This window comes from Carex rostrata, chromosome 7 (assembly GCF_964058835.1).
Source record: "Carex rostrata chromosome 7, lpCarRost1.2, whole genome shotgun sequence".
Taxonomy (NCBI): Eukaryota; Viridiplantae; Streptophyta; class Magnoliopsida; order Poales; family Cyperaceae; genus Carex; species Carex rostrata.
Window position 1 is genome coordinate 3,543,773 of NC_135924.1, and position 16,659 is coordinate 3,560,431.

At 35.8% G+C, this 16,659-nt stretch overlaps 1 protein-coding gene across 1 annotated transcript; it reads left to right on the forward strand.

Annotated features, from left to right (window-relative positions):
* Positions 1–4,259: 4,259 nt before the first annotated feature.
* Positions 4,260–10,843, forward strand: LOC144557448 (UDP-glycosyltransferase 86A1-like). The gene is made up of 3 exons (XM_078306020.1): positions 4,260–4,697; positions 9,610–9,728; positions 9,875–10,843. The coding sequence occupies exons 1-3, from the start codon at positions 4,279–4,281 to the stop codon at positions 10,762–10,764; spliced, it is 1,428 nt and encodes a 475-aa protein (XP_078162146.1). The 5' UTR covers positions 4,260–4,278; the 3' UTR covers positions 10,765–10,843.
* The last annotated feature ends 5,816 nt before the right edge of the window (positions 10,844–16,659 follow it).

A 16,659-nucleotide genomic window follows, 5' to 3' on the forward strand; every position in this document is an offset into this window, starting at 1 on the left:
CTAATTTATGGGGGTGGCTAAGCTACCCTTTAACACCATGTTTGGATGGAGAGTAGAGGAAGGAATGGGAGGTAAAGAATAGAAGGAAATGAAATGGAATAGAAAGAAAGATTAACATATTTAATCTCTTCGTGTTTAAATGATTAATGAGAAAAAATAAATTTAATTTTCATTTCCGTCTTATTTCTTGTTTGGTTGATTAAAATTTAGGAGGTTAATGAGAAATTTGGTGACTGTTGTAGGTTTGAAAAAAAAATCTTGTATGAGAATTATACATGTAAGATATAAGATTTGGTATTTTTGTGATTTTTTATAAAAATATTTGTAACAAAATTTCTTTCCATCCATTACACTCCAATTTGGGAGAGAAACCGATTCTATTAATTATAATGATACAATGTTAAACCTTTCACCTCCTATACCCTTCACCTCCGACATAATTTTATCAACTAAACACGATTCAACAGAAAAATTTTGTTCCTTTCCATGCACTCTCTTCCTCTACTCTCCATCCAAACAAGGTGTAACTATACTGTGTTCCGCCACTGGCTTCACACGGGCTGGACTTGAATCCTAGATGAATTTTTCTCTAGCAAGCCACACCTACCTTTAGCCCTTTAACACACCTGATAATTTGATATGTCAGATTAAAATGCTCCACTACCTTTATCCTTCATCCAGATTAAAATAGGAGTTCGGATCTTAATAGCCATATTAAACATCGAGTACTGGGGATGTTCATAAGTTCATCAAATGTTTTTGGTGAGCTGAATTTTAAACAACGGATTTGAACTGTTGAAACTGATTTATTTTACAAATGATATATTTACATCTCAAATTTATATATTTTTAAATTAATTTAGTATAAAGTCAAGTGCTAACAAAAAAAAAGTTATTTCCATATAATTTCAAGTTGAGAAAAGGCTCACCAAAATATTGATTAGATTATAATCACCCTAGTTCTACGGAACCAGATCCTCTACTTTTCTTAGATAAAAAAGGGACTTGTCTCTTTATCTCTGTCATCTCTCTTTGAGGAGAGAGAGGAGCAAGGAGAGCAGGACTCTGCTTTTTTCTAATTTAGATCATATTCGGTACCAGAAGGTAGCTTTTTAACACAGTTACAAATCCGAGAGTCACTAGCTTTTTAACCATGTATATATAGTCACGTTTTCTGTAGTATTGAGGCACTGGATTTCAATCGCTCAACTGCAATTGTGTCATATTTATTTGTAATTATGTCAGTACCAGAAAGAATACATACTCGCTTTTCTATGAGAAAATTAAGCAGCGGATCCGGTTTCCTAGTTCTACCCATACATGTTCGGAGAGCAAGCCGACACCAATAATTGTCCCTTTGAAATAATGCTGAACTACCCCCCTCTCCTATTGAGTGTTGACTCCAAGTCTTCTTGATACAAAGTCTAGTACAGACTTGTCCTCCTATCATTAACTGACGAACCGTTAACAAGGATAAATGTTATAACTTAATAAAAACGCACATGCTATGTATTGGCTGACAAGGATAAATATTACATATTGGCCCATGTATTTTTTATTGATTGCAATAACATATTAATTAGAAGATAGATCATATATATATATATATATATATATATATATATATATATAGGAGTCCACTTACACTATTTTTTGGTGATACCGGATTATATCCTACATTTTCAAAGTTCAAACCGTTCAACATAATAAATATATTAAAATGTACTTGCAGATCAAATTTTATATATTTTTTTAATTTTTTTACTATTGACTAAGATGGGCACAAAAATTCAATGGTCTGAAAACAACGATTTTGTAAAATACTTAATAAATAGTAAATATTCAAAAAAATGTAAAATTTGATCTACATGCACATTTTAATATATCCATCATGTTGAACGGTTTGGATTGACTATTTGGACTTTGAAAACTTTGAAAATGTAGAGTGTATTTTGGTGTCACAAAAAATAGTGTAAGTGGATCCCTCCATATATATATATTTCATTTTGTAGTATAAAAGTCTGCAATTATGTAGTAGTGAAAAATTCTGAACTTTGTGTTGGTTCTGCATGTAAAACTCCGTAAACATTACTAAATTAGATCGAAGTATTTTATATTGTTTATTAAGTGATCTAAAAGATTTTCGCATGTAAATTTCCAATTCTTTTAAAAAATTTAGATTATATGTTTTGTGGATTTTAAATCCATGATAAAATTTCAACATTTGAAGGCTTGCATCAAAATATATTCCAAAATTTGTTTATTCTGAAATTTCAGCATATTATGAAATTTACATGACTTATTATGATAAATGTATATTAAATTACCCTTAGCAATACTAAAAGCTTAGAAAGTAAGAAGAAATATATAATGAAAGAAATTTAGTTCCAGAACCATATTCTCCAAAATCTAGTTAAGAAAAAATGTTGAATTTTCATTTTTTTTATGCATGAAGATTATGTATGCACAATAATTACAAGACAGCTGGTGAAGGTCATGTTCCAGCTCCAACGCTAATGCCAATTTAGTTGGGGGTGGACCCATCTCTCATTTATGGAGGGAGGCCAACTACACCAGATATTGGCAATGTAGATTAAATTAACTCTTGTTATTATACTCGGTTACTATGGCTGTTTATAAATCACATATTTCAGTGTTTTACTTTTGGAGATCTGAAACAGTTCTTTTGTCAGAATTAATCGTGTATATTAATTATATATAGACACGGGCCTCCAACTGTACATAATGTATCGTCATTTTCATACACGATGCGTGCAAACACAGTTGCAGAACCGTGTGTCATTAGCTTTTTTTTACATAATGTATCGTCATTTGTCCTTGTTAGTCACGTTTTCTGTAGTATTTAGGCACTGAAGATTGTATCATATTTATTTGTAATTCGGTGCAGTACCTAGATACGAATTCACGCTTCCTAGTTCTACCCATAAATATGTCTAACTAATAATTGCCCCTTTGCAGTAACGTCGAACTACCCTCCTGTCTTATCATTAAAACGTGGCTAACAAGGACAAATGTTATAACTTCATAATAAAAACGCACATGCTATATGGCTGAGAAGGGCAAATATTACATATAGGCCCATCTATTATTTATTGATTGCAATAACATGTTAGTAGAAGATGGATCATATATATATATATATATATATATATATATTTGTTAACTGTATCCATGCAGATTCGTAGTGCATATATATTTTTTTTTTTGAGAGCAAAATTAGTCTAATATTAGATATACTTCAAGGTTTTATTGATATCTTTTTTGTGCTGAAATAGTTTTGAAATGCAAAAATACAAGTAATATCAAATTTTGCATATAAGCTCACATTTTTTTTATTGGTTCCAGTAAATAATTGGTATAGGATAGCGGAAATGTCTTTATACCTCACTATACATATCAAGTTGGATTTAAATTATTTTCTAAATATCCATTTCATCTATAGAAGCAGAATGATTCCAACATTTCAACTATATAAAAAATGTTGAATTTTTATTTTCTTATGCATGAAGGTTATATATGCAAAATAATTGAAAGAGGGTGAAGGTCATGTTCTAGCTCTAACGTTAACGTCAGCTTAGTTGGGGCTGGACCCATCAGTCACTTATGGAGGAGGCCAACAGCATCAGATATTGGCAATGGAATAGATGTAGATTAAATTAAATCTTGTCATTATACTCGGTTATTATTGTTGTTTATAAATCACCTGTTTTAGTGTTTTTCTTTTGGAGATCTAACACGGTTCTTTTGTAAGAACTGTGTATATTAATTATATATAGACACAATTCTCCAACTGTATACAATGTATTGACTGTTTCATACACGATGCGTGGGGACACAGTTGCAGAATCGTGTGTCATTAGCTTTTTTTAATCGTGTAGTCGCGTTTGTAGTATTGAGGCACTGAATTTTAATCACTCGGCTAAAATGATGCCATATTTATTTATAAGTCGGTGCAGTACCTAAAAAATTATGAACTCACACTTTTCTGTAAAAAAATCAGCAGATCTAGTTTCCTAGTTCTGCCAATAAACATGTACGGACAGCAAGCTGACATCAAGAGAGATACCTCCCCAGACTCCAGAGTAGGTTTGCTGGCGCAACCAATTATTTTCCTGTAGTCATCTATTTTTTATTTGTCAAACAAAGAGAAAAAAAGTAACAAAACTGAATCAACTATAAAGCTTTATAGACAGTTATTTAACAATATAGCTTCTCCATACCAAGTTTTATACCCAGAATCACCACCACCACCAAAGAATGGCAAAACCAAGGCCTCATGCTGTAGTGATGCCCTATCCACTGCAAGGCCACATCATCCCAACCGTCCATCTGGCATTGCGCTTAGCTGCTCGTGGAGTCACCATCACCTTCATCAACACAGAAGCCGTGCACCACCAAACCGTGAAAGCTGCAGGTGCAGACTGTTGTGACGGATATGACCCATTTTACTCGGCTCGTTTAACTGGCCTCGACATACGGTACGAGACAGTAAGTGACGGCCTCCCTTTAACCTTCGACAGATCACTTAACCATGATCAATTCATGTATTCTGTTTTACACGTGTTGTCGGCACATGTGGAGGAGTTGTTGAGAAGGCTGGTGGCGACAATTGATCCCCCAATCACATGTTTGATTACTGATACATTTTTTGTGTGGCCGGCGACAATCGGGGAGAAGTGATAGAATTAATCTTGTTGTTATGTTTCAGTTTGTTTTGTTTACGTTTTGTTTTAATTCTAGCAGAAGTTTAAGTTTTCTGTTTTTAGATAAAGTGTACTGTCAAGAGTAATCCTAACAGATGGCTAAGAATAGAGTAGAGGTTATTCTTAGTGAGCAGTTATTTAGATTCCAGTTTTTATTTAGTGGATGTAACCTTTCTTATAGCAGTTATGATTTGTATATATAAGAAAAACCAGAAAATGATGCAGGTAGTTTTTTTAAGCATCGCAAATATCTGTCTTTTGTTTTTTCTCTCTGTGATTGTGTCACTGGCCGTATGCAAGAATAGCCAACATTTGGTATCAGAGCCAAGGTTGTCAAAGCAATGGCCGGTGATGAAGGAGATCAATCAAAGACACTTGCAGTTCCCATGGCCAAAAGTGTCTCTATACCGATCCAATATCCCATGTTAAGCGAGATTAATTACGGCATATGGGCTATCAAGATGAAGATAGTCCTACGTTCGCTGGGAGTTTGGTCTATGATAGAAGGAGGGGTCAAAGATGAGGACAAGGATCAAGGAGCGATGGTTGCAATATCTCAGGCAGTGCCGGACGACGTGATGATGGCAATCGCAGAGAAACAGTCGGCCAAGGAGGCCTGGGACGCTCTCAAGGAGATGCGTATAGGCGAGGATCGTGTCAAGAAGGCACGTGTACAAGTCCTGAAACGGCAACTAAACAAATTGCATATGCAAGAATCGGAAACTGTGAATGAGTATTCGATGAAGTTGATTGGATTAGTTGGTGAGATCCGATCCCTTGGCACAAAACTAGAAGATACTGAAGTGGTAGAGAAGTTATTCAGTTCGGTTCCAGATCGGTTCCTTCAGATCATCGGAACAATTGAGCAATTTGGAGATTTAGACACGATGTCAGTCTCTGAAGCAATTGGTAGATTGAGAACATATGAAGAAGGGCTAAAGGGGCGGCATCATACAAAGGGCACAGGGGAGCAGTTGCTTCTTAGTCAAGCCGAATGGGAGGCTAAGTTCTCAAAAGGTAGAAGAGAAGAAGGTTCGGGCAGTACCAAAAGAGGAGGCCGACATGGAAGGGGTCGGGGCCGTGGACGTGGTCAAGGTGCAGGCCGAGGAGGCTTTGATCACACGGGAGATGATCGAAAACCACGAAAGTTTGATATTGCTAAGGTGAAATGTTACAATTGCAATGATTATGGTCATTTCGCTAAAGAATGTCCCAAACCAAATAGAAGAGAAAAGGCTAATTTGATTGTAAAGAATAATGATGACGAACCAGCACTGTTGTTGACTGAAACCTGTGAACTTATCCACACAATACCGAAGGAAGGAAAGGTGCTAAAAGAAGATGAAATAGCGCTAAAGGCTGTCAGCAACCTGGACACAACCTGGTATTTGGACAGTGGCGCAAGCAATCATATGACCGGCTGCATTGAAAGATTTGCAGAGATTGATACTACAGTCAGAGGCTCTGTGAAGTTTGGAGATGGTTCAACAGTAGAGATACAAGGAAGGGGTTCGATACTCTTTGAATGCTTCACTGGTGAACACAGATTACTCACTAACGTTTACTATATTCCAAGGTTAAAAAGTAACATAATTAGTCTTGGGCAGTTAGATGAGAATGGATGTAAGATAGTGATTGAAAGAGGAGTACTGTCTATCCTGGACAGAACACAGAAGGTGCTAGTCAAAGTGACCAGATCTGGGAATCGGTTATACCTTTTGCGTACTTCTCCAACCCATCCAGAATGCCTCCTGGCGAGAAGCAAAGAAGGAGCTTGGCTCTGGCACGCAAGGTATGGTCATGTGAATTTTCATGCTTTAAAAATCATGGGTAAGAACGGGATGGTGCATGGCATGCCCTTGATAGATCATGAAGATCGCATTTGTGATGGATGTTTGATTGGAAAACAACAACGAAAACCATTCCCTGCTGAATCAAATTTCAGAGCCGAGTACCCTCTTCAGTTATGGCATGTAGATTTGTGCGGGCCAATCACACCGACTACGAATGGAGGAAAGCGTTATTTTATGCTAATTGTCGATGATTGCACAAGGTTTATGTGGCAGGTTCTGATCTCAAGCAAAGCCGAGGCGTTCGAAAGTTTTAAAAGGATCAAAGCTGCAGCCGAAATGGAGAAGGGGTGTAAGTTGAAAGGCTTTCGAAGTGATCGTGGTGGTGAATTCACATCAAATGAGTTCAAGAGCTTTTGTGAATTAAATGGTATTAAACACTACCTTACTACACCTTATTCTCCGCAGCAAAATGGTGTTGTGGAACGGAGAAATCAGACAGTGGTTGGCATGGCAAGAAGTTTGCTGAAAAGTAAAAGTGTTCCCGGCGAATTTTGGGGAGAAGCGGTGTCAACGGCAATTTACTTGCTGAACAGAGCACCAACCAAGAGTCTAGTAGATAAAACTCCCTATGAAGCTTATTACAATCGAAAACCAAGAGTAGGACATCTGCGGGTTTTCGGATGTATTGCTCACGTGAAGAATGTCACACCTCACCTTCCGAAACTAGAAGATCGAAGCAAACCTATGGTGTTTATTGGGTATGATTTGAATACCAAGGGTTATCGGATGTTTGATCCAAAGACAAAGAGGGTGGTAGTGACTCGTGATGCCGTGTTTGATGAAGAAAAGAAGTGGGACTGGACTGATTCATCGGTTACAGAATCTAGACCAGCAAAGGATATCTTTACTGTTCTGAATTTTCCTGTTGCAGATTCAAGTGCTGCTGCCCATCAACGAATTGAGGAAGAAATGCTGCATCCTAATATGGCGTCTCCACAGCAAGAGTTCAATCAATCTGACCAGCCTGAGGATACACCTACTGGTAGCAACAGAGCAGATGGATTCGACTCTGGAAATGCACAAACTCCAGTGTCGTTTCCTGTTGAGCAGAGGGCATCCGAATTGAACCATCCAGAGGATTTGGAAATAGGGCCAAGAGGAACACGAGATATCAAAAGCCTTTACTATACGGGGCTATGTTTGCTAGGAGAGGAGGAGCCTGCGAATTATGAAGAAGCAAGAACAGATTTAGCATGGAGAAAGGCTATGGAAGAAGAAATTTCCAGCATACGGGAGAATGCAACATGGAGGTTAGTTGATTTACCAGAAAAACATAAGCCAATTGGTTTGAAGTGGGTGTTTAAATTGAAGAAAGATACTCAAGGGAGAATAATCAAACACAAGGCAAGGTTAGTAGCAAAGGGGTATGTTCAAAAGCACGGGATAGATTTTGACGAAGTTTTTGCTCCTGTTGCTCGATTGGAAACTGTACGGTTATTGATTTCAATCGCTGCACAAAAGGGGTGGCAAGTGCATCACATGGATGTAAAATCCGCTTTCCTTAACGGTGAATTGGAGGAGGATGTGTATGTTCTGCAGCCACCGGGTTTTGAGATAAAAGGAGAAGAGCATAAGGTGCTGAAACTGTATAAAGCTTTGTACGGTTTGCGACAAGCACCTAGAGCATGGAACTCCAAGTTGGATAAGTCTTTGAAGGCACTGGGTTTTGAGAGATGTCTATTAGAACATGCTGTGTACACGAGAAAGGAAGGTAATTTAATTGTTGGAGTATACGTAGATGATTTGATCATCACCGGAGAGAGTATTCGAGGTGTTGACAAATTCAAATCTCAGATGAAAGGTGTATTTAGCATGAGTGATCTTGGATTACTTAGCTATTACTTGGGGATTGAAGTGTGTCAGACTCCAACAAGAATCACCTTAAAGCAATCGGGTTTTGCAAAGAAGGTACTGGAGAAATGTGGGATGAAGGACTGTAACCCAACACAGATTCCTATGGAGCCCCGTCTGAAATTGAACAAGGACAGCATTGAACCTCCTGTAGATGTAACCTTGTATCGAAGTATTGTTGGCAGTATGAGATACTTACTGCACACACGTCCAGACTTGGCATTTGCCGTTGGAATGGTAAGCCGATTTATGGAGAAACCCACGCTGGAACACATGGCAGCAGTAAAGCACATACTAAGGTATGTGAAGGGAACATTGAATTTCGGTTGTGTGTATGAGAAGAAAGAAGAAAATCCGGAACTGATTGGATATTCTGATAGCGATTTAGCAGGTGATGTTAATGACAGAAAAAGCACCTCAGGTTCGATGTTTTTCTTTGGGTCAAATCCTATCAGTTGGTGTTCACAGAAACAGAAAGTGGTTGCACTGTCTTCATGTGAAGCAGAGTACATCGCTGCATGTGCAGCAGCGTGTCAAGGAGTATGGTTGGGACGATTGTTAGCTGATTTGCTTAAGACCGAGGTTAAGAAAGTGGTTCTAAAGATCGATAATCAGTCCGCAATTGCCTTAAGCAAGAATTCAGTTCATCATGAGAGGAGTAAACATATTGACACTCGGTTTCATTACATAAGAGATTGTGTGGAATCGGGATTGATTGAAGTTCAGCATGTTCGTACCGAAGACCAGCGTGCCGATATCCTAACGAAGTCACTGGGAAGGATAAAGTTTCAGGAGATGAGAGGAAAGATTGGTGTACTGGACATCAATAAAGAACAACAAGCTTAAGGAGGAGAATGATAGAATTAATCTTGTTGTTATGTTTCAGTTTGTTTTGTTTACGTTTTGTTTTAATTCTAGCAGAAGTTTAAGTTTTCTGTTTTTAGATAAAGTGTACTGTCAAGAGTAATCCTAACGGATGGCTAAGAATAGAGTAGAGGTTATTCTTAGTGAGCAGTTATTTAGATTCCAGTTTTTATTTAGTGGATGTAACCTTTCTTATAGCAGTTATGATTTGTATATATAAGAAAAACCAGAAAATGATGCAGGTAGTTTTTTTAAGCATCGCAAATATCTGTCTTTTGTTTTTTCTCTCTGTGATTGTGTCACTGGCCGTATGCAAGAATAGCCAACAAGAAGTTGGGGTTGCCTTACATCTCATTTTGGACAGAGCCGGCGCTTATCTTTACACTCTACTACCACATGGACGTGCTCAGGCAAAATGGGCATTTTGCATGTGGAGGTAGTACTGATATACTCCTAAATCAATATATAACAGTTCTATATCTTTTGTTAGTTATCAAATATTGTTTGAAATGACAGGAAGAGAAAAAATAATGCAACATGTACTTAAATTTTGACAATAATTTACATTTTTTGCGATAACAGAGAACCGCAAGGATGCAATAACCTACATACCCGGCGTGCCATCCATCGAGCCAAAGGAGCTCATGTCATACCTACAAGACACCAATGTATCATCAGTCGTGCACCAGATCATATTCAAGGCATTTGACCAGGCAAAACGCGCAAAAATCATTTTATGTAACACCGTAGAAGAACTTGAACCCAGTACAGTCTCAGCTCTCAAATTAGAAAAACCATTTTATTCTATAGGGCCAATTTTCCCAACCGGGTTTACACGTAGCACAGTAGCAACCAGCTTATGGCCCGAGTCCGACTGCATCAATTGGCTTAACACAAAGGAACCTGGCTCAGTGTTGTACATCTCTTTTGGTAGCTATGCTCATGTCAGTAAAAGGAACTTGTGTGAAATTGCACAAGGCATAATGAATAGCAAGGTAAACTTTATATGGGTTCTCCGACCAGATGTTGTTAGCTCTGATGAGCCTGACCCGTTACCACTGGGTTTCTTGGAAGAGACCAAAGGACGTGGAATTGTCGTGCAATGGTGCTGTCAGGTTGAAGTGTTGTCGAACTCAGCCATAGGGGGTTTCTTGACGCATTGCGGATGGAACTCAATACTAGAGAGCGTGTGGTGCGGTGTGCCGATGCTATGTTTTCCCCTCTTGACGGACCAGTTTACGAATATGAAGTTGGTTGTAAGAGACTGGCAGATAGGACTTGCGATCGGGGAGTTGAACAAGGTGGCCACTGATGATGTGGCGAGCCGAGTGAAGGATTTCATGCAAGGGAAGAAGGGAGAACAGGCTAGATATGAGATAAAGATGGTGAGAAAAATTCTTCAGGATGCAATTGAAATTAAGGGTTCTTCACAAAAGAACTTTGATCAGTTCATTTTGGACATATCCAATTAGTTATTAATCGACTACTGGTTTATTACAGAACAAAATGTAAAATAATTAATTAAAAACAATAATTATGATGTTCGCGTTTTTATATATTAAGTGAGATTTTGAGATTTTAACTTAATTAATTTTGAACTTAATTAGTTTCGGACCAATTGTGCTAATTATGCAAAGCGACTTGCCATTTTTGGGGATCTCGGAAGTGGGAACCATCCTTGAAATTATCTAATAAAATATTTGAGTGAGGATATGGTAACATGTACATTACGGATCAAGTCAGCTATGGATTCATAACTTTATTTTTAAAATTCAAATAGTCAACTTGACTAGTCTCAACTCGAGTTGCTCACGAGTTGATTTCAAATTGAAGTTTCTGATTCGGAAATAGATTAGCAACTCAAACTCAACTCGGTTCATGAGTTTGCGAATTAAATCTAAATTGTCCTTAACTTGGATTCAACTCAGCTCATGAGCAACCCTAGTTCTCTCTACTTCGAGAAATGAAACAAGCATTCAAAATGCGTACATGCATTAAGAAAGATATTTATGGTCCTGATTTAAATCGGACGTAATGTTATAAATATGCCGGACAAATTTGAAGAAGGTACTACTATTTTAACTAGTTTCAAAATATGTTTAATATTAAGCTCATTTTTATTCCCAATAAACGAACAATTTATCAAATTTAAAGAGAGTTGCACGTTCAAAAAGTTCAAGCTGATCCTGCAAAATAAGCGTGTGAAATTCAAGCTCATTTGAACTATCTGTGAGGCTTACAAATAAAAGGGTAATTTTAGTATGTTTAAAAGACACATAAATCATAAAAATTTTGAATCCACATAATCATACTAATAGAAAAGTTGTATGAAATTTTTTATTTACTTCATTACTCTCTAGCACATGCATCAAAGACTTGGGACATCCACAGCGCAGAGACAATGGGAAGAGACTCCACGAGTTGCGAATCAGATTAGTGCATATTTCTTTCTCTTTGAGAATGATTGGTTCAGGTTGTACGGTGTTTGCTAGTAAGGAATCAGTCGGTGGACCAGTCCTGGTACGAAGGTTGGAACCTTGTCAGAAGAAAAAAAAAGGGAAAATTACAATTTGAACCCTCCAACTGTCTTTAATTCATAAACAAAAAGGACAGGCACACGGAATTTCAAGACCTTTCAGATGTGAAGGCTCCAACAGAATAGATGTTTAGCTTTATTTCAATTGGTTTTTGTTTCTGTCACAATTTACTTTTTTTATTCTTATGCTACTTATTACATCGTAGGTTCAAATTAGATGGCCGTAATATTTTGACAATTTCCATTAATAAATTACACCTACAAATTTTTTTCACAAAAAAAAGAAAAAAAAAAAACTAGTTACTACATAAAGCAAAACATCAATAGTACAACTGAAAGTGTATAGCATCATTGCAAGATACAAATATATTTATGTCATAAATCATAGTTGGCCACAAGTCATCTCTAATTTATTGCAGTTTTCAATTGCACTATTAATTATATTTTGTTTAAGATAATACACATTTCAGTACCCTAAACAAATGGGAAGCTAGAAATACAGCTATTTTGTGATAAAGAATATGAAGTTCATTATCATAAATTATTTTAGATATTTTTCAAAGATTTGCCAATTAATTACCTATTTTGATCTGTCATGCATGTTTTCAGATTCATTAGTTATATATATGTATATGTTGTTAATATGTTCTGGGTTTGTTCATACAGAGCAAATTAAGCACTAGACCGTACAAGGAACGTGAACTAGCTTTATGCGATCCGTACAACATAGTGTAAATAATTCTTGGATCATGTTTTATCTCCTCGACAAAGGCACGTCTAAATTGAAACTTGGTCAGTTTTTGGTACACATATGATGTACATTTTGTGGTAATTGAGAACAACAGTTAGTTATTGGTACACATATATGATGTATAATTTTGTCGTTGGTACAATCAGTGGATACAATTGGGTGAAAGCTTTGCTGATGATAATTATGACTAGGGGTGCACAAAAAGCTCATGATTTGAAACTCAGTTCGGAATTAGTTAGGATTCAACTCACTGTAACTCGAGTTAAAACTAACTCGAGTCAAAACTGACTCGAGTTTACTGATTTGGTTGATTTATGAGTCGATTCCAAGTTACCCTCAACAATGTCTTCCTTACCTGACAATTTTTATTTTTTACTCATTTTCTAAAATATTTTATTAAAAATAACTTGGGTATAGTCAAATTTTAAAAAATACCGAAACCGCATATATTTTCTGTGGTTTGGATTTAGGGTCCCAAACCACAGAAAATATTCGCGTTTTTTTTTGCACTATAAATACGGGAGAAATTCTAACTTAACAATTCTACCAAAACCGTCTACATTATTCACCACACCATAATACACCTGTCCGTCATACTGATTTCAACATGCTCTCAGTTTGAGAAGTTAACAATTCCATCAAAACCTTCTCCACTAATGCTCATGGTTTAGAGGTTGTGCAAAGATAGAGGCAAATTTAAAACTGCTGCTGTGTGCGCACCTTTACTAGTTTAGTCAATTTTTAAGACCTGATATCTCTTGATCTGTTTGGAGATTTTGTATAAAATTTTGCAGTCTTATTCTATGATGTCAAGATTGCATGTTAGTCAATTTTCATGATTTTTTGAGATTTTTTCTATATTAACCAGAGATGTAAAGTTGAGATCAAAATGAAACCATTCAACATGATCTACATTTTTTCTACATTTTTATACTTACCAGAACCATTTTTTACATATTTAAAGTCCAAATCATCAATCCAAACCATTGAACATGATCTCTATAATAAAATGTGCTTGTAGATCAAACTTTACATTTTTTCTGAATTACTTACTATTTATTAAGTATTTTACAAAAACTAGTCAAATTCAAACTATTGAATTTTGTACTCGTCTTCATAAATAGAAAAAAAATAAAAAAAATGTAAAATTTGATATACCATCTCGATGCAATCTCGATTCAATAGACTAAATTAAGTCTGATTACCTGCACATGAGAATAACATGGTTATTATTGCATGTGCCGTAAGATTAAAGCTGGTGAAGCTCCTATCACCCTTGTTAAAGATTGATCTGTGAATCATCATCATTGATCATTAATCTAAGATCCAAGGGTTTAGATTAAATATCAAAACTAGAAAGAAATAAAATGGTAACGTGTATCATCATTATCATAACTAGCAAAATAGTATAAACGGATATATTGAGCCTTTGTGATTATAAATAAGAGCTTGTTGTAATAAGAAATAAAACAGTAACGTGTACCATCATTAATTACTATTTATGAATTTCAAGGTTTAAATTATAAAAATGAAAACTTTAGAAACACAAAAAAATTAATAACTTTTTCTTTTGAAATTATTTATAACTTATGGATCTATTTAATAATATGTAAACTTAAAACTTCAAGAATGAAAGAACTAAAAATTGTAAACGTTGAAAACTAAAATTATAAACTTCGGTAAGAAAACACGAGGAGGACGTGGCCATTCAAAACCACATGGCTACAGGGCTCTCATGCCTGAAACCACCTATTTTACCCCCTCCTTGCGTGGCAATATTTTAAAACTCCACAAATCTTTTAAATACCTCTATTCTTAATCAAAATTGGAAAATACAAAAAAAAAATGAAAATTCATTGAAACATATTCAAAGATAAGGACAATACAGTATGCCCATTATCCTAATAGCGAAGAAGAATAATAATAATAATAATAATAATAATAATAATAATAATAATAATTGTCCGATTCATATATATAAACTAAGGTATTGTCTTTGTTGTATAAGAAAAACATTTGATAATAAATTTTTAATTTTCAATTCTACCTAAATCTTGTCATTCTTTTTTGTTTCTTTTCTGTAGTTTAGAAACAATGTCAATGTTAATATGAAAGACATGCCATCCTCTTTTCTCTTTTGTAAATTTGAAGATTTAATTATTCGAAAGACATGGAGCATATGAATAATTGCTTGAACGTAATGTGGACAACCATATGTTTTATTCTATACTTTATCATTGTTTTCTTTAATGTGGACAACCATATTGCTTGAACGTAATGTGGAAAATCATGGCTTCGAACGACCAGCCATTTGTTGTTTTCTACAATCATTGTTTTCTTTAATTTGCTGGCGCTTAAAAAAAGATTTTACTTGAATAATTCTCGTAGTAAAAAAATCTTGTATATGTAGGATTTCTGAAAATAGCATGTAAAATTAGGATTGAGTGGTATGGAGGGGTAATAAGCTGTCTTTTTTTTATTATTAACAACGCCAATAAAATAGAGAAACATAACATAATCAACTATATAAAATATACTTCCAAATAGACTGGATTAATATATAAAATAAAGATTTTAGTCTCCCCCATTCAGTCCCCTATTAGTCTCCCTAACAACTTTCTTTTTTTGTTCTCCCAAGTGGTCAAAACTCACCATCTTCAATCTCCTCTTAGAAAGAAAAATAAATAAATAATTCAGCACAGCCCAAAACTCACCCTATTCTTCTCCTCTACTGCTCACCACTAGCTACCTACGCTGTCGAGATCTGGCGAGGAGAGCATGGTGCACCGTCGAGATCCAGCGAGGAGAGCGTGGTGCACCGTCGAGATCCGGCGAGGAGAGCGTGGTGCACCGTCGAGATCCGACGAGGAGAGCGTGGTGCACCGTTAAGATCTGACGAGGAGATCCGGTGTGATCCGGCGAGGAGACCGTGGTGCACCGTCGGAGGGGATCCATGCTAGCCCAACGAAGGTTGTCAGAGTGCAGCATATGAATACTTCATTAGTTAGATATGAATGCTTAATTTGCTAGAGATGAATACTTCATTTGTTATAATATGAATGCTTTATTTGTACATTAATTAGATATGAATACTTTATATCTTTAAATATGAATAGTGTTAGTGACAGGTGTGATTACTTATTATAAAAAAGACTTTAAGTGAATTGAAGAGGTCTTGTTAGATATGAATATTTTATTAGTTAGATATTAATACTTCATTATATAGATTCGCTGTAGTGGTCTCCAATCTTGGCAAATGTCACTTTCAGACGGTTGCGGTTCCCAATCCAGACTATCAGATGACGTCAGCGGCCCCCCTGGTCATTACTGGTCCCCAAGATAAATGGTCCCCTCCAGTTTGTGTTTACATATAACTAATATTATAGATAATAAGTATAAATTTATAAACTCGCAGGTATTAATACTATACATTTTGACGATGAATAAAATCGCGTTAACCTTGCTCATTGGTGGTAGTTGCCACGTGCGCGTCAATTAGTGGTCCCCCCATTGTATTTTTTTTTGTTTTTTAATGCGGAAGACATATAGGGAACTGAATGTGGGGTACTGTTAGTTGCTTCCTAATATATATACTAACATATTAAATTATTGTACAGTCTTGACTTTGCCTATATATGCAAACATATTAATTATTGTACTGTTAGTTGCTTCCTAATATATATACTAACAGATAGGGCACCCTTCTTAATAAATTAATATCATTTAAAATAGCTATGGCTTTTTGTGATAGATGGACTCAAATACGATGTCTTTGACTTTGCCTATATATGCTGCATGTACTCTATGGTTTGGAATTTCATTCCATTCGTAGCCTTAAAACATTTGTTAATAATTTCTTTTTATTTTATTTTTTTCAAAATAAATTGTTAATTTTGAAAGCATCATGACAAAATCAATTGACTAATTAATTTGAACTAATGATAAAGTCAAGAGTAATTTCATCAGAGTAATTTAGCGCTACAGTTCTACTGGCGTGCCCTTATAAAGAGAGAGATCAGAATGGGGATAGTTAGAGAATGTGGTTTGGGAACCAAATTTATTTTATTACTTATATTCTTT